At 50.2% G+C, this 22,496-nt stretch overlaps 2 protein-coding genes and 1 non-coding gene across 4 annotated transcripts; 1 reads left to right on the top strand and 2 right to left on the bottom strand.

Annotated features, from left to right (window-relative positions):
• The first annotated feature begins 573 nt into the window (after window positions 1–573).
• Window positions 574–10,946, top strand: Taldo1 (transaldolase 1). Its single transcript, XM_059264575.1, has 8 exons — window positions 574–728; window positions 4,240–4,363; window positions 6,014–6,121; window positions 7,859–7,990; window positions 9,392–9,567; window positions 9,706–9,903; window positions 10,043–10,188; window positions 10,744–10,946. Exons 1-8 carry the CDS (start codon window positions 632–634, stop codon window positions 10,774–10,776), a joined length of 1,014 nt encoding a protein of 337 aa, XP_059120558.1. The 5' UTR covers window positions 574–631; the 3' UTR covers window positions 10,777–10,946.
• A 3,538-nt stretch (window positions 10,947–14,484) lies between these two features.
• On the bottom strand, window positions 14,485–20,767 carry Gatd1 (glutamine amidotransferase class 1 domain containing 1). 2 transcript variants are annotated; one of them, XM_059264557.1, is made up of 8 exons: window positions 20,632–20,766; window positions 18,665–18,741; window positions 17,823–17,928; window positions 17,613–17,720; window positions 16,687–16,781; window positions 16,129–16,222; window positions 15,809–15,920; window positions 14,485–15,681 (listed from the first exon to the last, which is right to left on the bottom strand). In XM_059264557.1, exons 1-8 carry the CDS (start codon window positions 20,693–20,695, stop codon window positions 15,675–15,677), a joined length of 663 nt encoding a protein of 220 aa, XP_059120540.1. In that variant the 5' UTR covers window positions 20,696–20,766; the 3' UTR covers window positions 14,485–15,674. The 2 variants fall into 2 exon arrangements, with proteins under 2 accessions (XP_059120540.1, XP_059120545.1); XM_059264562.1 differs by lacking the exon at window positions 14,485–15,681 and having other exon boundaries at window positions 15,805–15,920; window positions 20,632–20,767.
• Window positions 19,497–19,687, bottom strand: LOC131903201 (U2 spliceosomal RNA). The gene has a single exon (XR_009377448.1). It is a non-coding gene; the product is annotated as a U2 spliceosomal RNA (small nuclear RNA).
• Window positions 20,768–22,496: the final 1,729 nt, after the last annotated feature.

Genomic DNA, 22,496 nt, shown 5'->3' with positions numbered 1-22,496 from the left:
GTCCAGGAGGCCGCACACCTGTTGGATTCTCAGACTGCGAATCAGCTTGTCTGCTTGTAGGCAGGGGCTGCGCCGAGCCGGCCTTACCACGATCGGGTGGGCGCACGGAGGGGTGCACCTCCTAGTAACTAAACTGGGAGCAGTAGAGAGCTACGAGGTCCCACAGCTGGAGAAAGGGGTGCACTTCGAGGTTCACCCGCTGGGGTGGGCGCACCTGTAGGGGAGGCACTGCTGGAAGCCAGAGCGGGCTCAGGGGTTTAGCATGGCTCTGGAGCTTTGAGGACTTCAGAGTCTCATCCATCCGCAGGCTGTTGGGGTCTTAGGCTTAGAGCGCGAGTCTCAGTAGAAGCACGCAGTCCGTTCATTTTACAGTTCATTTTACACATCCGAGCTCTAGAGAGCGACCGCACCTCAGCTCCACCCTCCCTGGACCAGTGGAAAATAACCAAGTACTACGGAGGAAAAGACCAAGGACCGTGGGCGTGGTCTACAGCGTCCGCTTCCAAGTACAAGGGCGGGGCTCGCCTCCAGGGGTGGGGCCTCACTTAGCTTTGGCTCCGATTGGTCAGGACGCGCGGAGCATTGTGGATCGCTGCGCTCCTGCTGCCTCCGCAGCTGTACGTTCCTCGCCATGTCGGGGTCCCCGGTAAAGCGCCAGAGGATGGAGTCCGCCCTGGACCAGCTCAAGCAGTTCACTACCGTGGTGGCCGACACGGGTGACTTCAATGGTGAGAGGACGCGGCGCATGCGCCCTGAATGAGCTGCGGCACCCCCAATTTTGGGATCAGGACCGGTGTGGGTGCCTGGGGCGGGGCCTCGCGGGCGCTAGAGCCCGGATTGGCGAGTCTGCCGAACTCTCAAGGTCCTACACCGGCCTCCAGGCTATTGGTGACCCTGGGAGCCCCTTGCGAAACTTCGGTGGGTCGAGGCGATCTAAGGAAGAGTCCCGCTGACCCCTGGTGTCCAGCCTACAATAACACAGGCTCAGCTTTGGAGCCGGTGCAGTCTGTGGGGCCGGGACGGCCTCTGTGGACGCCACCTGCTTTTGCAGCTTGTTGCATTGGCCTTCCAAGGTGGCAGCTGGTTACTGCCTGGGTACTCAGTATTGCTGGAGTCAGACCAGATGCACACACTAAATCACGTGGTTATTCTATTGCCAAACCTCCTTTTCTTCTGAGACAGGGTTTCACAGGCTGCCCTGGAACTCCTGGTAATCCTTCTGTCTTAGCCTCTTAGTGCTGGATCGGGCAGTGCCACCACGCCCAGCTCCAGCACTCAGATTTTCCTGGACTTGGAGAGAACTTGGAAGAATAGGTAGAAAGGCTTGACCTGCTAGTCCGACTCTCAGCTGTGTAGAGTGGTCTAGCTGAACTTGTTTCACATCTGCTGTGAACATGAGACTTTGAGGAAATGCTCCACGAGAGCCCAGTACAAAAGCACTTTCTGCTCTTTTCTGCTTTCTCACGGTGACTTGAGAAACAGGCTTTAATTCCTCATGAGTAAGTACATTGTTTATCTCTCAGAGAGTCAGAGTGATTAGGCATATTTGGACTGCTTTAAATATAAAGGAAGGACAGACCCGATGTGGGTCTAGTAGAGAAACTGTCTGACAGAAGCTATGTGTTTGTCAGAGAGCTTCTAGAAATCCACCTGGGAGTCCTGAGGTCTTTCCACTGTGAGTGTAGTGCAGATCTTTCTGGCTAACGTTTGTGAAGTGTGCAAGAGCCAGGCATGGTAGCACATGCCTGCATTTGAGAAGCAGAGGCAGGCAAATCTCTAATATTGGAGGCCAGTCTGGTCTACATAGTTCCAGGCCAGCCAGGGCTACATAGTGAGACCCTGTCTCAAACAAAAATAACAAAAGTACATTCATTGATAGTGTAGCTTAACACAAGTTAAATAATTACAAGCACTGCATTAGATTTGATGTCTATTGTATGGTGAAGGTTTCTTAACTCCTTGGGTGTCACAGGCCCCTGAAAATAGAATCTCATGCCTACAACATTTGCCCCCTTCATTTTCCACTAAACGTAAGGGTCTTTGGGCCTTAAAGCCCATCTGTAGGGGTGGGATAGGAATCAAGCCCAGGGTATCACACAGGTGCTCTTCCACTGAGCTGTGTCTCCAGCAGCCTTTGGGTCTGCAATTTTTGTTTTTTATTTTTCGAGACAGGGTTTCTCTGTGTAGTTTTGCACCTTTCCTGGAACTCACTCTTTAGCCAGGCTGGCCTCAAACTACAGAGATCCACCTGCCTCTGCCTCCCAAGTGCTGGGATTAAAGGTGTGTGCCACCACCGCCTAGCGGGTCTGCAGTTTTATAGGAAGAAAGCTACATTTTCTCTGCACCCTTCCATGGGTTCACACCTGAGCCAGCACCACTCCAGAGCACATTTTCCCCTACTTGTTATTTTGAAATAATTACAGGCTCCCGAGATGTTGCAAAAGTAGCCCGTGCACCCTTTACCCAGTTTCCCTAGTGATGTCCAAATCAGGAAGCAGACACCAGTGAGCCATGCATTGTGCTGCCTGTAGACCAGGCCTGCTGTGGTTATCTCTGCAGCAGTTTCATAATGTGCAGACTTATATTAGCACTATGAGGACACAGAGTTATCCTGTTCTTATCCTCAAAAGACTTATGGTGGTGTAGACCTGTAATGTAATCTCTCAACATTGGGGAGGTCAAGGCAGGAGGATTACAAATTTGTCGTGTCCCGTCCCGTCCCGTCCCGTCCCGTCCCGTCCTCCCCCCCCCCCCCCCAGACAGGGTTTCTCTGTGTAGCTTTGCGCCTTTCCTGGAACTCACTTGGTAAACCAGGCTGGCCTCGAACTCACAGAGATCCGCCTGCCTCTGCCTCCCGAGTGCTGGGATTAAAGGCATGCGCTACCACCACCCAGTCACAAGTTTTAAAAAAAGAGTTAAGCAAGCTCATGAAGCTGGACATTGGTGGCTCTGCATCTGTTCCTGTGCCTGTTCACTTGGATAGCTGAACTGACAGAGCCTCATTGGCTTTTCTGAATTCCTGAGGGGGGAAACTAGCATGTTAAAAGAGCTAATACAGCTTGGCATAATATGCACCTCCTTCCTCCAAAAACCAACCAACCAAACAAACAAACCTAAAGAGAGAAGAACTGAAGGAGTGTCTGAAGGCGTGTCCTGTCAGCATACTTGGCAGTGGTTTAGGATTAGTGCGCCTCCTACTGGCTGTGAGGCAATAGGACAAACTTGTGAAGCATCTTCTAGCATCCTCATACTTCCCTTCCAAGTCATTAAAAATCAGCTTTTATGGGAGGATGATTGTTCTGGGGTGCCTAGTTTTGTTTGGTGGTGTTGTGGTTGTTGCTTGCTTTGTTTTGTTTCACGATAGGGTCTCACTATGTAGACCTGGATAGCCTGGAACTTACTGTGTAGACCGGGCTGGCCTCAAACTCTGGCTTATTCATTTTGTTTTAAACCTTACTATAAAAAAATGTTGCAAAAAAAAAAAAAAAAATCACACACCACTATAGTTTGGTGGTCTGTTTTGGTTTGAGACAGAGTCTCACTATGTAGCCCTGGCTGGTCTGGAACTCACTAAGACCAAGCTGGCCTTGAACTCAGAGCTCCTCCTGTGTATGCTTCCAGGGTGTTGGGATTGAAGGCATGTGTCACCACACTTAGCTCATGCTTTGGTCTTTTGAGACGTGGTCTTGCCCTGTAATCCAGGCTGGCTTTAAACTCTCAGTCACCTGAGCTAGGATCATAGGCTGTGCCGCTGTTCCCAGCTGAAGTGTGTGGCCTTGATTACTGTCTTCACATGGAAGCCAGCCTCTGGAGCTGCTGTGAGAATTGTCACTGTGATCCACTTGGGCACTCTTCCCCATCTCAGGTGAAAGCTGCTTCTGGTCACTGTGACAAAATACCTGAGAGGAAACTTAAGGGAGGGATGATTTGTTTTGACCCCCAGTTTCTGAGGTTTCAGTCTGTTGTGTCAGAGAGGTCACAGGTAAAGCAAAGCGGCTCCTCTCAGGGCACACAAGATACAAGGAGACAATGCCTGTGCTAGCAGACTGTCTCTCTTATTCCACTGGGCCTCCAGTCTGTGGGCTATGCTATCCACATTCTTAGCAGGTCTCTCCCTTAGTTAATCCTCCTGGAAGCACAGACAAGCCCAAAAGTAGTTTAGATCTAGATGCTTCTTGGCCCAGTCCAGCTGATAACAAGATTAACCATCTTGCCTGCTTTTGAAATGTATTTACCTAGCCATTGATGAGTACAAGCCCCAGGATGCCACCACCAACCCATCCTTGATCCTGGCTGCAGCACAGATGCCTGCTTACCAAGAGCTGGTGGAGGAGGCCATTGCCTATGGCAAGAAGCTGGGTGGGTGAGTATGGGTGATGGAGAGCTCCCCACAGGTCCCACTCCCCAAATTGGCCATATTTATCTTCCAATCCAACACTGTCTTTTGTTCATTGAGATGTGATTTGTATGGAGTAAATCACTCTCACTGGATATGTGGCTCTGAGGCTTGCCAGTGTGAACACCTGCAGCTGAGATGTAGAACACTGATGGCCTTCCTGTCTCTGACAGGCTGTCTATAGCTCTGACAGCCATGCTTTGCCTTCTGGTTGTCATTACTTTCTTTCTTTGTTTTTTGTTAGTTTTTTTGTCTGTTTGGTTTTTTTTTTTTTTTTAAAGATTTATTTATTTATGTATGTATTATGTATACAGTGTTCTGTCTGCATGTACCCCTGCCCGCCAGAAGAGGGCACCAGATCTCATTACAGATGGTTGTGAGCCACCATGTGGTTGCTGGGAATTGAACTCAGGACCTCTGGAAGAGTAGCCAGTGCTCTTAACCTCTGAGCCACCTCTCCAGCCCCCCTGTTTGTTTTTTTGAGACAGGATCTCTACATAGCCATGGCTGTCCTGGAACACACTGGACCAGGTTGGCCTCGCAGAGATCCACCTGCCTCTGCCTCTTGAGTGCTGAGATTAACAGAGCACAATACCTTGCCCAGATGTCACTACTTTTTAACAACAGGGCAATGAATTTTAGTGAACTGTGCATTGGCACAACCATCACCACAATCTCTGATCCTCCTCCTACCTCCTTGTGTATGTCCTCGGCTTCTTTCCTGTTTGTATGATACAAGGTATCCCTGTGTAGCCAGACTGCTCTTAAGCTTGCCTACCCAAGTGCTAAGATAACATTGTGTGCCACAGTGCTGGCCTCCAATCTTTTTCTTGTTCCTACAGTTTTACCTCTTCCACATTATCACACAGATCATAATGTGTAGTCTTTTTGATATAGTAATTATAATATTCATGAGGTACGATGTGATAATTTTATACATATATAGTGTGTGTGGTCAGATCAGGGTGATTGGCATTTCACTGTCTTGGGATTTCATAAAAAATATAATTTTATGCTGGGTGTGGTAGTGCATTCCTTTAATCCCAGTACTCGGAGGGAGAGGCAGGCAGATCTCTGAGGCAGAGTTTGAGGCCAGCGTGGTTTACACTGTGAGTTCTAAAAAAGCCAGGGCTACACAGAGAAACCCTGTCTTGAAAAACCAAAAAAAAAAAAAAAAAAAAAAAAGAAAGAAAAGAAAAAGTTCTGAAGATGATGGTGGTATGATTTAATTTAACATTGTTGAACTATAAACTTAAATTTAGGTCAAGATGGCATGTTTTATGGGTGTTTCACTATAATAAAACAGTGCTTCCCTCCCTCCCTCCCTTTTCTTCCTTCCTCAAACACTGGAATCTCTCTTCCTGAACTACTGGGCAAGTGTTGAAATTAGTAGTTCTATGAGTTTGAGGCCAGACTGGTCTATATAGTGAGTTCCAGGACAGTCGGGGCTTTATATAGAAACACTGTCGCAAACCAAACAAAAACAAGTAGCGTGTGCTCTCCTGCTCGTGGTGGGGAGGATGAAGGGAAAGAAATTGGGCAAAAGAGTCAGAGTTGGTCTTACAGGTTCCCCAAAGCCTTCCAAGTTTCTAATACAGCTTTACCTCTGAATTTCAGACCACAAGAGGAGCAGATTAAAAATGCTATTGATAAACTGTTTGTGATGTTTGGAGCAGAGATACTGAAGAAGATTCCAGGCCGTGTATCCACAGAAGTGGATGCAAGGTAGGTGGGGATAGGGTCGGGAGGCAGCAGGTATCCTGGTGGCGTCAGTGGCTGAAGAGGAAGTGGCTCTTGATATTCTCCACACTCATTTGGTGGTGTAATATACATTATATTGAAAGACTGTACAGAACTGATGGCCTAGAACTCTGATTAATGGCTGATCTTGAGTCCTGTGTCTTTTATGAAAATATACTTGCACTAAGGTGTCCAGAAATTTGGTGATTTTTGTTGTTTGTTTGTGTTTTGTTTTGTGGGTTTTTTTTGTTTTGTTTTGTTTTCTTTTGTTTTGTTTTTCGAGACAGGGTTTCTCTGTGTAGCTTTGCACCTTTCCTGGATCTTGCTCTGTAGACCAGGCTGGCCTCGAACTCACAAAGATCCACCTGCCTCTGCCTCCTGAGTGCTGGGATTAAAGGCGTGCACCACCACCACCCGGCGTTTGTTTGTGTTTTTAAGACATGGTCACACTATGTAGCTCTTGCTGTTGGAATTCACTGTGTAGACCAAGCTGGCTTCCTTTGACACACAGAGATCATGCCTGCCTTTGCCTCCCAAATACTGGGATTTTAATTGGCCTGTGCCAATATACCTGGCAACTTAAAAATTTTGTAAGCAGGATGGTGGTGGCACATACCTTTAATCTCAGCACTCAGGAGGCAGAAGCCAGGGATCTCTGAGTTTGAGGCCAGCCTGGTCTACAGAGTGAGTTCCAGGATAGCCAGGGTTACACAAAGAAACCCTGTCTTGAAAAACAAAAAACAAAAAAATTTAGAAAGTTTTTATTTTATGTGTATGAATGTTTTTATTTTTTAATGTGTATGAATGTGTGTGGGTATTTTGTCTGCATGTAAATCTGAAGAGGGTGTTGGATCCCCTGGAACTGGAAATAAAGTACAGTTGTGAACCACCAAATGGGGTCTGGGAATCAAACCCAGATCCTCTGGAAGAACAGCCAGTGTTCTTAAGCACTGAGCCATTTCTCCATCTTTTGGGTGTTTTGTTGTTCTTTTTAATGTAACTTAGAGGCAGGGTCTCATGTAGCCCCAGCTGACCTCAAACTTACTATGTAGCTGAGAATGACCTTGACCTTATATGGTCCTGCCCTTACCTCAGTGCTGGATACAAGAGTACCCCACCATATTTAGTTTATGTGATGTCAGGGATTTGGGCTTTGTGTATGATAGGCAAGTGCTCTACCAACTCAGCACAACTCTGACCCCATTTTTCTCTGTTTGGTTTGGCTTTTTATTTACTTTTAAGGCCGAAGTCTCTTTTTGAAAGATTTACTTATTTTTATGTGTATGGGTGTTTGCCTGTATGTATGTACATCACATTTGTGCCTGGTGCCTGTGGAGGCCAGAAGAGGGCATCAGATCCTTTGGATCTGAAGTCACACAAGGTTGTGAACCTGTCGTATCGGTGCTGGGAACCAAACCTGGGTCTTCTGCAAGAGCAGCAAGTGCTCTTAACTCTTACCCACTGAGCCGTCTTTTCAGCCTCAAAGCAGTGTCACTTGTCGCACAGGCTGGCCTTGAACTCCTGACTCTCCTGAGTGCTGGTTACAAGGTTTGGCTGCCAGGCCTGCTTCTGAAATTGGGTCTCAAGTTGCTCTGTGTCCATTGTAGGGGTTGGGACGGGTTGCCCAGAGAGCCACTCCGCTACAGAATCCCCTGCTTCTGACATGCTCCATTGGTGGCTGTCCTGTGTGATCTGAGTACCTGGAATCCCCTGCTTTTACAGGCTGTCCTTTGATAAGGATGCAATGGTGGCCAGAGCCAGACGCCTCATTGAGCTTTACAAAGAAGCTGGGGTCAGCAAGGACAGAATTCTCATCAAGTTATCCTCAACCTGGGAGGGAATTCAGGCTGGAAAGTAAGTTTGCCCTACATGGAGGCAGCTTCTGCTTCTGATTCTAATTCTGTTCCTGGACAGCTGACACCAGTATCTGGGGGGAGCCCTTGAGACAAGCCTACGCTCCGCTCCAGGGGCAGCTCAGACAGAGCCAGGTAAGAAAGAATGCCTTTCTTACACTTCCAGGTCTCAGTCTCCTCCTGGAACAGTGAAGCCAAAACTTACATAAGTGTTGAAGAAATTCATTGTCCTACAAATAGTATGCTCTAAGTGGAAGAGAATGCCAAATGGGGAAAAACAGTCAGACTCTTCATGGATGCCCCCTCTAGAAGTCAGTCCTGTCGTTCTAGGTCCTGGGCAGCAGAGATACTCATTTCCTCTCCGCAGTGTCTGCTCTTTCCTCACCTAGAACCTGGATTTGCCTGTTCTGGACATGTCTTATAAGTAGAGGCAGACCATGCGTCAACTATTGTGTCTGACTCAGCATGTTCTAGTTGTTCTTGTTTCCTGGCTGGACTTTATTCCATTGGTGGGTGGATTGTGTCTTTGCATTTGTTTCTTGTTGGGCATCAGGGTCTGTTGAGAATAATAGTATGAAGACAGGCCTGTATACATTTTAGTGTGGACATGGGTTTTCCTTTCTCATGGGCAGATGCAGAGAAGTAGGCTTACTGGGTCACATGGTCAGTAGAGGAGACTCTCTCCCCTTCGGCCGAGCCAGCTGGTATGAACTACACTTGTGCTTGGACACCCAAGTAGCCGCGTGGTGGAGGCACCTCTGAAACTGGCCCCTGGGAAGGGAACTGTGGCTGGAGTAGCTTAAGCCTAGGCTTGGCTCTCAGGCCTCAACCATGAGGTGGTAGTGCTGCCCAGGAGTGAGTATTGGGCCAAGGGGCTTCTCAGGAGATAGACTGGGCTTGCTGCAGGGTAGCTCCAGGAAGAATTAGGTCCTAATCACCCTTGGTAATGACCCGCTGTTTCTAGCCTAGGAGTAGAACCCAGAGAGCTCTGATGAGGGGTGGGACCCTGAGTGCAGTGCTGGAGGGCCTTTATCTGTTATGCAATGTGGATGTGTGTGATGGAGGAAGTCCTGGTCACTCCTTGTCCAGACCCACCATGCTGAGTCTCAAGCTTGTTCTTAACTATGTACAGCCCTGTTCCTGCCCCTGCTATTAAGAAACTGAAGGCTCGGCTGGGCAGCGGTGACACACACCTTTAATCCCAGCACTCGGGAGGCAGAGCCAGGCAGATCTCTGTGAGTTCGAGGCCAGCCTGGGCTACAGAGCGAGATCCAGGACAGGCACCAAAACTACACGGAAAAACCTTGTCTCGGAAAACAAAAATAAACAAAAAGGAACTGAAGGCTCTTGGAGAGCAGCCTGAGGCTACACTCAGCAACACCCGTGCCCATCTTGTTCACAGGGAGCTGGAGGAGCAGCATGGCATCCACTGCAACATGACACTCCTTTTCTCCTTCGCCCAGGCTGTGGCCTGCGCTGAAGCGGGTGTGACGCTCATCTCTCCCTTTGTGGGGCGCATCCTTGACTGGCATGTGGCAAACACAGACAAGAAATCCTATGAACCCCAGGAGGACCCTGGTGAGCTACTTTTTAAGATCATGGGGCAGGGGAACTACTGTGTTGATGAGCAGGGCTGGAGGACCAGGTCAGGGCGGGGTCAGACAGCAGCTCAGGCAGCTCTAGGGCCATCCTGGAATATGCCTACGTTTCCTCCAGGTGTAAAGAGTGTCACCAAAATCTACAACTACTACAAGAAGTTTGGCTACAAGACCATTGTCATGGGTGCCTCTTTCCGTAACACCGGTGAGATCAAAGCACTGGCAGGCTGCGATTTCCTCACCATCTCACCCAAGCTCCTGGGGGAGCTGCTCAAGGATAGCACCAAGCTGGCACCTGTGCTTTCCGTCAAAGCGGGTAAGGCCAAGGGGCCCGATAAGGACCTCTGTGTGGGCGGAGCTAAGGCCTGACCCTGATGGGAGATACTCAGCCTAGGCTGAGGGACAGTTATGAGTCGAAGGGTAAGGCAGGCATGGAGAGCTGTGGTATCCCCCAGCCCAGACCAGTGACTTGGAGAAGATACATCTGGATGAGAAGGCCTTCCGTTGGCTGCACAATGAGGACCAAATGGCCGTGGAGAAGCTCTCCGATGGGATCCGAAAGTTTGCTGCTGATGCCATAAAGTTAGAGCGGATGCTCACGGTGAGTTCCTGTGTAGGCAGCTTGGGGCCTTTTCTCCTTCTCCCGGGGGCAAAGTTGGCGCAGAGTTGAAAGTTACTCCAAGAGCCTGGCATGGTAGCACACCCCTATAGTCTCATCATTCTGGAGAGTGAGGCAAGAGGATCACAAATTCAGTACCTGGGCCAGGAATACTAGTACATGCCTGTAGTCCAAGCACTTAAAAGACAGAGACTATCTCAAGAAACAAAACTAGGGCTGGGCAGTGGTGGTGCACACCTTTAATCCCAGCACTTGGGAGGCATAGGCAGGAGGATTTCTATGAGTTCAAGCCCAGCCTGGTCTACAGAGCAAGTTCCAGGACAGCCAGAGCTACACATAGAAACAAACAAACAAATCTGTATATATACAGCTAGATAAAGATAGGTGTGTATGTTTGGTTTTCTCTGGGGAACCATGGATCCCGGCTGGTTGCTGAAGCCATTCGGGGACCTTGGTGGGTCTTGTCTGGGGCCCCCCAGGCCCTGCAGCCCTGGCAGAGTAAGGGGCTGACATGACTCTACCTCTGGTCATTTCCAGGAACGAATGTTCAGCGCTGAGAATGGAAAGTAGCGCAGCACCTGAGGCTGGACCCCAGACCTGCACTGCCCTTGAGCTGGGTCCTAATTGCACATGGCTTGTGATGAATCTTGCATTTTTTAGTGATTGGAGAAGGGATGGATCATAGGTTTCTGACTTTATGTGAAATTTTGTCTAATTCATTAAAGCAGTTGCTTTTCCTATGTTGTGTTTCATTTCACCATCTCTGTCCCATCCACCTAAGTACCAGTCGCCCAGGACAGACAACTGTGGCCCTCATCCTCATCTTCTAAAATCCACTGGACCACAACTGGGACATGAGATGGCAGAAGTCTTTGACTTCTGGTGGCGAGACTATCCAGTAACTCCCCCTGTACCTGGTGTCCCTGTACCTGCCTGGTCTTAGAGGGCGCACTAGTAGAGTTGGAAGACAGATGGTGGGCTCTGCCCCTGGGGGGCCACAGCTGAACATAGTGCTGCAGTGTGGCGAGCCACAGGAATATGAAATAGAAGTGCAGCTGTATATTATAAGCTATACCTTGACGAGGCCAAGGGTCAGCCGAGTGGGAAGCCAATCAGCAAGGTCTGTTGGTGTTATACAGCTTAATATTCAGTTGTGTCTTGCTATGAATTCCTTGTGCTCATAATTCTCCTAAAGTGTGTATATGTGTGTGAGTCTCCGTTTCAAAGCACCTGGATAGTCAGTAGACAGAACCTTCTGCCTCTGAGCTCCAGGCCCCCTCTTTAGCATTTGTTTGGGGTATCTGCCATTTGCAAATACCCTCCTTGAGCTACTTCCTAAGATAGAGTCAACCCCAAACAAAGCCTTAAAAGACAAGCAAGGAACAGCTACCAGGCCATCTGTTAGACGCCTGAAAATCCCCCAACTTAGATAAACCATCTTTTCTGAGACGACATGTCTCACAGGCCAAATGCCTACCAACTAGACAAATGAGCTTTGTTTCTTGTGCTAATCAAGGCCTCCCCCCACCCCCACCCCAGAGAACCTCTTAGATCAAAGGAAGTTTCCCTTCAGCAGGAGCTTCAAGCTGTGATGCAGATTGACTAGCTATCAGTACTCTTCTCCCTTCCCCCGCCCCGTCAGGAAACTGGCCACAGAGGAAAAAAGTGACAGTTTTAACTTTTAGTGACCTACAGACTTTTCCTACCCTATCACCTGTAAGTCTATAGTTGATAGATTTTGGTTTTTCGAGACAAGGTTTCTCTGTGTAGCTTTGCGCCTTTCCTGGAACTCACTTGGTAGCCCAGGCTGGCCTCGAACTCACAGAGATCCGCCTGGCTCTGCCTCCCGAGTGCTGGGATTAAAGGCGTGCGCCACCACCGCCTGGCAGTTGATTCTTAATGCCTTCACCTAACCACAATAAGGATATATTTCTAGCACATAAATTCCTTTTCTGATTTATCCCAACTACTAACTGACTCCACTCTTAACTCTCCCCTTTTGGGTTGCAAATAAAATTGCCAGGAAGCCTCTAGTTGGGACCCCCACAATCTTGTGCTGTATACAAAACACAAGATGTTACTGTTTGGGATAGGATATAGACCAGTCCCGGAGAAGGGAGACAGAGAAGGACCGAAAGATGGGGAGGAAGGACTGAAGGATGGAGAATTGAGGGATGGAAGATGGGAGAAAACTAGGATTGGAGAGAACTAGGAATGGAGAGAACAGAATTGGGGGAATGAAGAATGGAAGGACTGAAGAATTGCGGGAACTAGGAATTGAAGATTGAAGGATTGAGGAATTGAAGATTAGAGGGAATTAAGAATTGAGGGAACAAGAAGTGAACTAAGGAAATAAAGAGAGATCTGAGAGAGTTGAACTAGTGACTGAATGATGGTGGCTGAGGAATAAACCAATTGAACTAAAGAGCTCCAGGCAACTGGATTCATTCCTGCGCCGTTGGTAGTGTCTCTCCTGGGCCCCTGGAAGTGTATAAATGTAAGGCTGGACCTTAAATATTACACAAAACTACAGAGCCAGGCCTGCCCACTGCCCAGAGTAAGTCCAGTGGTTTATTCTCCCATCTAGGTGCTCTGCCTGGTGTAGCCAGGTTCTAAAGAGCAGTGGCACCACCTTATGGGGACAGCATAGGATATGGCACCAGCTTTGAAGGGACATGGAAGCACATCCTATAATCCCAGTACCTGGAAGGCAGCAACCAGATTGTCCACATCTAAGGATAGCCTGGTCTACTTAGTGAGTTCCAGGACTACATAGAACCCTAAATAAAACCAAATAAAAACCAGAGCTGGGCAGTGGTAGCACACACCTTTAATCCCAGCAATCGGGAGGCAGAGGCAGGTGGATCTCTCGAGTTCGAGGCCAGCCTGGTCTACAGAGGGAGTCCCAGGATAGGCTCCAAAGCTACATAGAAACCCTGTGTCGAAAAAAATAAATAAATAAAAACCAGGCAGTGGTGGCCCATGCTTTTAATCCCAGCACTCAGGAGGCAGAGGCAGGTGGAAGCTCTGATGAAAAAGACCCATGGACCCCTATTAGGGAGGATCATAGAGCAACTTTCCAGGCCCATTCCCCCAAAGTCCCACCATAAGTGGCTCTAGAGCTAAGTACCTGCCTGGGCAGTCTAGCCCTATCCTGGATGTGAAGTGGGGAGCAGCTTCTGCAACCCAGCACAGCTAGGTTCACACTTCCCCTGATCAAGACCCACAGGTATTCTGCCACTTCTGGCCAGGAGACGGGGCCTGTGGGAGCAGTGCTGCTTGAGGCCGACCTGCTTCAGCATGTAGTAGGCAGAACCTTGTGCCCATACCACCCCAATCCTCAACCTTTGGGCTAGCAATAGTGTGTCCTAAAAGGACATCAAGGTTTTGAGTCTTTCCAACCTGAGGACTCCAGGGACACTACTGGCCAGGCATTCATTATGTATGCTCTGTGGACCTCTTTCTTGTGTTTTTGGAGACAAGGTCTCTGTACATAACCAGGCTGTCTTATAGTTTACTATGTAGACCAGGCTGCCTCTGCTGGGATTAAAGGTGTGCACAACTACATATGGCTATGTATCAGAATTTATGGCCAAATACTTGACTGAACTGGTGATATTCCATTGTAAAGAAACCACTAGCTGGGCGCAGTGGCAAACACCTTTAATCCCAGTCCTCAAGGTTTCATTTCTCTAAAGTAATTAAAATGTGTTTGTGAACATACCCCGAGCCCAGCTGCCACTTTTCCAGGGTTTTGTTCATTCTGTCTTCTCCAGCCTGCTGTCCCTTCTCCACCCAGGACTGGCCACTGGGAAGGTCCTTGGAGCAGAACCCAGGCACACTCAGAGCCACCTACCTCACTGCTATAGCTATGTGATGCCTCAGTATAGAATATGGGCGGTGGTGGCATGTGCCTGCCTTTAATCCCAGCAGAGGCTGAGTAGAGGACAGCCAGGGCTACACAGAAAAACCCTGTCTTGAAAAACCAAAAGACAGAGAGAACATGAATCTCACGTGGAGCCAGCCAATTAGAAGCTCTCAAACCCCATCAGCACGGCATCACCTCCCCAGTGTCTGAAGCTGTCCCCTAATTCATGCTAAAACCTCCTCACTGCGGTGACAGTGGTGAGTGGGACTTCAGCTCCATGAAATAATCAGTGACCTCTGACCAGGTTCCAGAGAGCAGATACCCCTTCCCACCAGGTAAGAAGCAAAGAGGTCTGAGCCAGGTAGCCCTTAACAGACACACCTGCCACACTATAACCTTGGACTTCAAGCTTTAAGATGTATGTGAAATATATTTGTTGTTTACAGACCACCCAGTCTATGCCTGAACCAGCCAAGCTTAGGGCACAGCCTCAGATTTTTAAGTTTTTGTCCAGGAATATCCGTCATTCCGTACTGTTCATGGCAGGTGGGGGCAGTGCATGGCTAGGGAGGAATCCGGAGACAGGTGGGCTCTCCTGCTTCTTTATTCCACTTGGTTCTGGACTTCCCTCATTCAAGATTTTTCACCGCCAAAAGGTGTTCCTCTAGGTCTCTGGCACTGGTGCTACTCTGGAGCTTGGGATGTGCAAAAGTTAAGTGGAGATAGAAGTTGAGAGGTGCAGTTGGAAGGCTCTATTCCAGGGCTAGAAGGCTGCTCACTGGAGGCTACAGTCCAGGCCAGGTGCCCCAGGACTGACAGCAAACATGTCCAGGAGGGAGGCGGCTACGTGTCCATATCAGGTCCTCAGCAAAAGCCTATCTAGGGTCTGGGAGGCAGGACTCATCCATTCTAGGAGTAGATGAAATAACTGGGCTGAGGCTTCTGTAAGCCCAGAGGCCATTGGACAGACTATGGGGTAACAACAGTTTAAGGATCTCTAGGTGTGACATATTTTTTCCATGCCATATGGGGCAGGGTGACATCACTGTGTCCACTCCAAGGGTCCAGAACCAGGCCAGGCCAGGCCAAGCTGGGGCCTCTAGTACATTCAAAACCACAGGCCAGCAAGGCTTAAACAAGGGCAGACTTCTTCAGCAAGGATGCAGCCTGCTTAGGGCTAAGGAAACATACACTGTTCACCTTTGGCAAGATGAATTCAGGGCAAGCTCCAGCCTGTTGGTCCCTTCCCCATGGTTCCCACCAACAGCCAAAGGGATGGGAATAGCCAGAGGGCCATGGAAGAGCAACACCCCATCCTAAAACCCCAAGAATGGACGATTCTTCTTGGAATGCTCAATTTGCAGATCTCAGGGACTACCTGTGGCCAGCTAAGATGCTCCACACTGTGCTGGGAATGGAGGAAGGAGTGTTCAGTTTACATTAAACTGATACTCTACAAGTCTTAATTCCTAGAGGCTTCCAGCATCCCACAAGGTCCAGATGGAGGCTTGAGGGCCCCATCAGGTAAGGACCAACAGAAGAGGCCACAGTGAGTTCAGATGTTGTCTCTAGGCCACCAGGATCAGGGACAGCATCCACGTTACTTCCTATAGGATGAACAACACATGGTCCAGACTCAGCACCAGCAGGTAGGGCATCACAGACAAAACTGCCCAGTAGAGGGAGCCAGTTACAAAGCCGGAAACCACCCAAACCCTTTCCCAGGGCCCTCACCGGCTGCCACAGAGGAAGAGCAGGTTCTGGACAGCAGGAACAGTGGAGTTTGTGTTCTGGCCAGTGACCAGGTGACGGTCCAGCACCACATGCACAGCGTCAGGCTCACTGGCTAAGGTAGAGGGCACAAACATTAGGCCCACAAGGCCTAGGCCCAGTCCCACTTCCACCCACGGAGGTGCTGTGACCAACAGGGGCCAGTAGGAAAGCCTGTCTGGGCAAACGATTCACCACAGGGGTGTGCAGGACCTAAGACACGAACCCAAGACACAGAAGGTAGCCCCACACATCTAAGTGTAGGGGCACCAACTTAGGCTCACCACTGAAGCCAGCACCAGAATCCTTCACAAAGTCTTCAACAACCAGCGGCAGGCGGGCAAAGTCGGGTGCCCTGATGAGCTCGTACACAGAAGGCTGCAAGGGCAGGGCCTGAGTCAGACCAGCTAGTGGCTCTACCCTGTCCAGTGCTCTACTGTCCCCAAGACCAGCTCTAGAGACCAGGCAGGTCAAATCAAAGCAGCAGCCTCAGCTACCACACGGGGGAGATGCGCAAAGGCAAAACTCAATCATCTTTTATAGAACAAGCCACCCTGGCTTAGAGTGCCTGGCTCCCCAGCATCAAGGCATAAGTGTGACCAAGATGAGGTGGACTGGTATCCTCTGGAAGGAATCCTTTCATGGGTTCCATGATGTTCATGTGAGGGTCTCAGGCTGTGCTTGCCATCTTACAGTTAGCACATACCACACGGACAAGGAGAGAACTGCTCTAGCAGTGTGGGGACTGGCAGGTCACAGTGCCTGTAGGAATCTCTTCCTGGTTCAGGTAGGAGTAAGGAGATAGGAAGGAATGGACACTGGCTTGCCCATGGAATACTCACCCCCGTCAGACTGTAGCCTTGGAACACCCAGGATCTGTCTTCATTGGTAGCACAGCACAGGGCAGCAACACCATGGCCAATGGCACAAATGGGCTCTAAAAGGAACAGGGTACTCTGAGGCCCTGGGTGCTATCTTGGGTAGGGTCCCTGCCAAGTGTTCCTTCCCCCGAGGTGGATGCTACACGACTGGAGTTTAGAGCCCAGGCTGCCTCAGCTTTAAGATGTGTAAGCACACAGAACTCCCAGTCCATGTACCAGCCACTGCTTCACACTGCAGAGAAGCTACTGTGCAGCTGGGGGTGGTACTCCCAGGGGGTCTCCTGCTCTGCAATGAGGCTACCCTGGCTCCTCCCCAAAGGCAACTCAATGGCCAGTATATTCCCATGGCAGAGGTAGCTGGGGACAACTGCTTCTTGTCTATGCCCAGAGGACCAGTTCTCACCAACAAAGGACACTGAATGGAGCCTGTCTGCATTCTGGTCTCTGATGAGCATCCTGCCCCAGCCTACAGATGTGCTTATCACAACAGATGTTGCCGATTTCCACTAGGAATCCAGACAGTATCCTGATTAACCTACCATGGAAAGGGCTAAGAGGCCATGGTCACCAGCCCTCTCTGGGCCTTCAGAGGCTCACAGTGAAGAGACTAAGAGTGCACACATTATATTTGGTGAGATTACTCTGCTGTGCACATGGACACAGAGCAAACTGACCTGTGTGCAGGGCGGAACCACTGCGGCTCTCCACGGCCATCTGAGGGCTGATGAAATCACCAGGCACGCCCAGTCCTGAACCCCAAACCCCGAACTCAATAGCCACTCCATGTCTGCCTTCCAAACCCCGTCTCTAGTTCCCTGTTGCCCACTGTTTTGGCCACTCCCTCCTACTCTGCCTGCCAGCCTGTTCTCCAGTTTCTTGTCACCCACTGCTCTCTGAGCGGAAGTGCTGCAGTATCCGAGCCAGGGACCCACTGCTGGCAAGGTCAGCCAGGGCTCCAGGACAGCTGGGAATCAGGAGAGCATGGTACCGGGCACCTGCGGGGGAACCACAGGTCAAATCAGGGCACGACCAGACACAGAGGCCCTCCACAGGGACCCCCTAGCTAGAAGTTACCACGTGTCACTTTCACAACCTACCGTCTATGGACTCAAGCTTAGCGGGGCTGGCATAAGCTTTGAGGCGGAAGTCTTGTACCCAACGTGCATTGTTCTCGGTCACATCCACAAAGTCCATGGCCTTTCCCTGTAGAAGCAGAGCCTAGGTGAAGGGTCAGCATCAGCATCTTCCCCCACATTTGGGTGACAGAGAACTCAGAAAGGCTGACAGATTTCAAAACAGCCCCTGGGGCACAAACACCTGCCTAGACAGCCACTTTTACTGGCTGGCTCAGGCAGGGAGCCTTCAGTGGCTATAGAGAGAGAAAAACCAAGTACAAGGTAGGCCCAGAGAACCAAACCACCAGTGTGCAGGAGCCCAGTACAACACAAGGCTGAGGTCTTACCACAGGAGATCACCACACCCTGCCCCCCCCCATGGTCCCCAGTCTCCTGGTTATAAAGTAGCAACAACTGTCCCACCCACCTTGTAACTTCGAAACATGCAAATACACAATGCACATTTGCCATGAACATATCTGATGTTCCCAGGGCCACAGTGCAAGAATCAGGAATCTCTCCTATTAGGAGGATCTGGGCAGGACCCACACACTAGGACCAAGTCTTCTTATCTTTCACTTATAGACTTGCAAAAGTGCAAGCCACAATGAAAAAAAGCTCCCTTAACACACGTAGTCACAGTCCAGGGAACTGGGACCATGACTTAAGGATTCCACCAAGTTTGGTTGTAGATCCCCTTATCTGGAGGGAGATAGCTCCCTCCTGGCCCTATCAACTACAGAGGGCTCTCTACACTCTCCTAGCCTCAACCCAAGAAAGGAGAGGAGCGCAGGAGTTCCCTGGAGAAGGGTGACTGTACTCACCCCAGGGGTGGCCACCTGGAGGTTGAAAGCAGCACTGGCCAGTGTGAAGCAGTGGAAGAAGGACTGGGCTGACACACCTGCGTGAGAGAGTTCCAAAAAGGCCAGGGCCTGACAGGGTCAGCTGGCCCATCCCTGTTCCCCGGAGACTGCCGATGCTCCTGGGGACTCTCCTGGTCCCAGACCCGGCCTCAGGAGCAGTCCATTTCACCCACCCCAGGGTCTACACCCTGGTGGGGGCAGGGCAGCAGCCATTTGGGTCCTCCCCTATAGACCCACCAGTATCCAAGGTCCCCATAGCCTGGGGAGAGAAAGACTGAACAGGTCATAGACTTAAATGCAGCAGGGAGCATGGTGTTTGGGGCACTCCCCACACTCAGGACACTTAGAGGGTCCCATCTTCCTAAGAGCCTCACCATGCTGTTCTCGGCACTCTTCTGCCTGTCAAGAGGCCTTCAAAAAGGAGCCTGCCTATTGCATTTGACTCCAGAAGGTGGGTGCGCACACCTTTAATCCCAGCACCTGGGAGGCAGAGACAGGCAGATCTCTGAGTTGGAGGCCAGCCTGGTGTACAGAATGAGTTCCAGGACATCCAAGGCTACACACACACACACACACACAAAAAAAAAAAAAAAAAAAAAAAAAAACTGTCTAGAAAAAACAAGACTTCCAGCCGATTTGTGGGTACAGCCTAGCCGCCCCTCAGCTAGGGAGTAGAGACTCACATCACCTTCTCAAGTGCAGTGATGTCTGTGCTAGTTTAATCTAAGGGCACAACCCTTTAGCTTCATCTTTCCATCTTTCCCTCTCTCTCTCTCTTTTTTTTTTTTTTTTTTTTTTTTGCACCGTTCCTGGAGGTATTGCAATACCAGGTCGATGCGTGGAGTGGACGGAGCAAGCTCCTATTCCAACTCCTAGTTCTAAAAATCCATGTAATATGCTGTCCTCGGATAGAGGACGTATCAGATATTAAACTGATAAGGACAGATACTACACTTGATCTTACCCAAAAGGCCGAGAAGCGATTTCCCCTCTCTTTTTGAGATAGCATCTCATGTAGTCATTAACCTCTTTATCCTCCTGCCTCTAACTCCTACACTAGGCTTTTGCTTTGTGGGTTTTGTTTTGGTTTAGTTTTTAAGTCAGAATCTCACTATGTAGCCCTGCTGGCCTGGAACTTGCTTTATAAGTTCCAGACTGGCCTCAAACTCCCAGAGATCCATCTGCCTCTGCTTCCTGAATGCTGGGACTAAAGACATGCACCAGCTTCTTTACTTTTATGACTTTATACATTTTCAGTGACCAAGCCCAGATTATCCCCATCAGCTCCTCAATCCCTCACTGTAGATTCTCCTAACCCTGTCTTCCAGGGCGGAGCAGCACCCTCAGGCTCCTCCCATCTCCACCGGGAAGCTTCTGTGTGGACCCCAGGGATTCATCAGTCTAAGATCCCGCGGTACCCTCAGGCTCATGCTCGCTTGAGATGCTCTCTACGGTTTGAGAGGGATACACCGGGCCGCAGCCCTGAGTTCCATCACCCCGCTGTGACTATCTTGGGCTAGTCAGTTCCCTAAAGACCCGTGAAGTAATCATCCGCCTAGCTTCTCAGACACACACGGGGCAGTTGGAACCCATAGCTAAGAGACCCCTTTCTGTGTGCGAGTCCCTTCTGTGCAGCTCTTTCGAGCAACCCGTTTTAGGATCGCGTCCTGGAGGCGCGTGAAGATAGGCCTAGGATCAGGACCCAGGAGAGGCAGGAACGGTGGGCAGAGTACCGAGCCCCTGCGGCTGACCTGGGGGCAGGGTCATCTCCGCAGTCGCTGGCCACCCTGCCCGCGAGCTCAGACTACACAGGCCTGCCCCAGGGAAACAGGTGCAGGGTCCCAGGATCCCAACTCCGCAGGCACAAACGTTGACCTGGAGTCAGAACGGCAGGCCACTGCGCCATACAGCTGCCCTGTGCGCCTCACCTTCGGAAGCGCCGCTGGCCACCAAGAGACAAGCAGGCCTGCTGGGCAGCCGCTCGGACGCCATGGCTGCAGACTCCCCTAATAAGAGCGGTAGGGGCGGTGTGGGGCGGGGCTCGCCTGCCGCGGGAGTGGAATGCGCGTGCGCGAAGTACGGGGGCGGGGCTGGCCTGCAGGATGTGCCGGGTTGGGGGGCGGAACTTGCCTTCCGATGGGGGCCGCATGCGCGTGCGCAGGGACTGGGGGGGCGGGACGCGCTTAAGCGGGACGCGACAAGTCCCTGAGTGCTGGTTACCCGATTGCTGGGGGCCGGGAAGGCTGGTGACCCTCAGGAGCACATCAGTTGAGCGCAGCGGGCTGGGCAGACGTTACTCAGGGTCCGAATTGTCCACAGGGCTACCGCGCCTTGGGCCTTTGTCCGCAATTGAACCCGGCTATACTTGTCTGGGAGCGACAAGTATAAATCAGGCTGACTGGATGAGGGACACGGAGGTGGGTCGCATGTAGCATTTCCAAAGACGCCTGGGTCCCTGGAGTTTTGGATGAGCCTGGGGAGAATGGAATATCACTTCCTGAGCTGTGGACGCCTCAACCTGGGGCTTGATGTTGAGTTTCCTTAGGAAAGGCCAGATGGGCTGGGGAGGCCAACCTGTATCTAAAGCGATGGTTCCTTATGTTGCACCGCCTGCGTGTGGGGTTTCTGGTGGGGCCTAGGAAAAGGAGCCTGAAGCCCAGGGTCCTATGCTGTCTGGGTGGTGATGTTTGAGGATTCACAAGCTAGAAGTCAGACCACAAGCTGGACCTAGCCACAAGGAAAGCCTTCTAGATCTGTAGACTGCCCCATCCCTAAAAACCTATCTGTTGACATGAAGCCCATGAAGGGGCCCAGATTGAACATGGCCAAAGGTCCACGTGCTCACACAGCTCCACCTTTGTGCTGCCCCAAAAGCAGTCTTAAGGCACCGGAAATGGCAGAACCTTCCATAGGCTTGAGTCTTGAGGAGGAAAGGATTTACCTCAACTCCCAAGTTTTGGATAAGTTTTGGGTGGTAAATAAAGAGACCACCATTCCAACTGAAGTGTCTGGACAAGGCAAATTTTACTCTTGACCAGGAGAGTGTGCTCAAGGAAAGAGTTAACACACCAAGCAGGAAGTACATTTGGTTCTTCCTCTAACTCAGGTGGTGGCTGTGTCTTTTCTGAGTTGGCTGGGGTCTGACCTCACAATATCATTGAATTGACTGGTCTGAAAGGAACCAACAAAAAAATGGAGGAAGGTGAAATGGTCCCTGACTGAAGGAGGGTCACTGTTCCAGGCCATCATATTCCTAGAATGGCCAGGAGCCAGGGCTGTTACGTAGAGAAAAACCAAAAAAAAAAAAAAAAAAAGAAAAAAAAGAAAATAAAATAAAATTGAATTCCTTATCCTAAACACAAATTTTATAGTATTTGATAGAAAAGAATACTATTTGATATTTCTTACACAGGTTCCAGTCCTGGGAAGTCAGGGCAGGAACTGAAGTAGAGACTGTGAAGGAACACTGCTTACTGGCTTTTTTTTTTCTTTTTTTTCTTTTTTTTTGGTTTTTCGAGACAGGGTTTCTCTGTGTAGCTTTGTGCCTTTCCTGGAACTCACTTGGTAGCCCAGGCTGGCCTCGAACTCACAGAGATCCACCTGGCTCTGCCTCCCGAGTGCTGGGATTAAAGGCATGCACCACCACCGCCCGGCCCGCTAACTGGCTTTTTTAGCTACCTTTCTTATACAACCCAGGCCCACCTGGCCAGAAAAGGCACCTCACACACTGGACTAAGCTCCTCTCTCCCGATCAATGAGCAATGGAGAAATGTCCCCGGATATGCCCATAGGC

Source organism: Peromyscus eremicus, chromosome 1 (assembly GCF_949786415.1).
Source record: "Peromyscus eremicus chromosome 1, PerEre_H2_v1, whole genome shotgun sequence".
Lineage (NCBI taxonomy): Eukaryota > Metazoa > Chordata > Mammalia > Rodentia > Cricetidae > Peromyscus > Peromyscus eremicus.
The sequence above is the reverse complement of the archived record's forward strand: the minus strand, read 5'-3'. Positions and strand labels throughout refer to the sequence as shown.

Bases quoted from the DNA above. Each gene is read 5' to 3' on its own strand.
- Taldo1 (XM_059264575.1), top strand. From the start codon at position 632: ATGTCGGGGTCCCCGGTAAAGCGCCAGAGGATGGAGTCCGCCCTGGAC. The intron at 729-4,239 runs GTGAGAGGACGC...GTATTTACCTAG, and splicing joins CGACACGGGTGACTTCAATG to CCATTGATGAGTACAAGCCC. The intron at 9,904-10,042 runs GTAAGGCCAAGG...GGTATCCCCCAG, and splicing joins TGTGCTTTCCGTCAAAGCGG to CCCAGACCAGTGACTTGGAG.
- Gatd1 (XM_059264557.1), bottom strand. From the start codon at position 20,695: ATGGCGTCCGAGCGGCTGCCCAGCAGGCCTGCTTGTCTCTTGGTGGCC. The intron at 16,782-17,612 runs GTGGGTGACAAG...TGTTCCTTTTAG, and splicing joins GCACTTCCGCTCAGAGAGCA to AGCCCATTTGTGCCATTGGC. The intron at 15,921-16,128 runs GTGAGCCTAAGT...CCTCTACCTTAG, and splicing joins TTCTGGTGCTGGCTTCAGTG to CCAGTGAGCCTGACGCTGTG.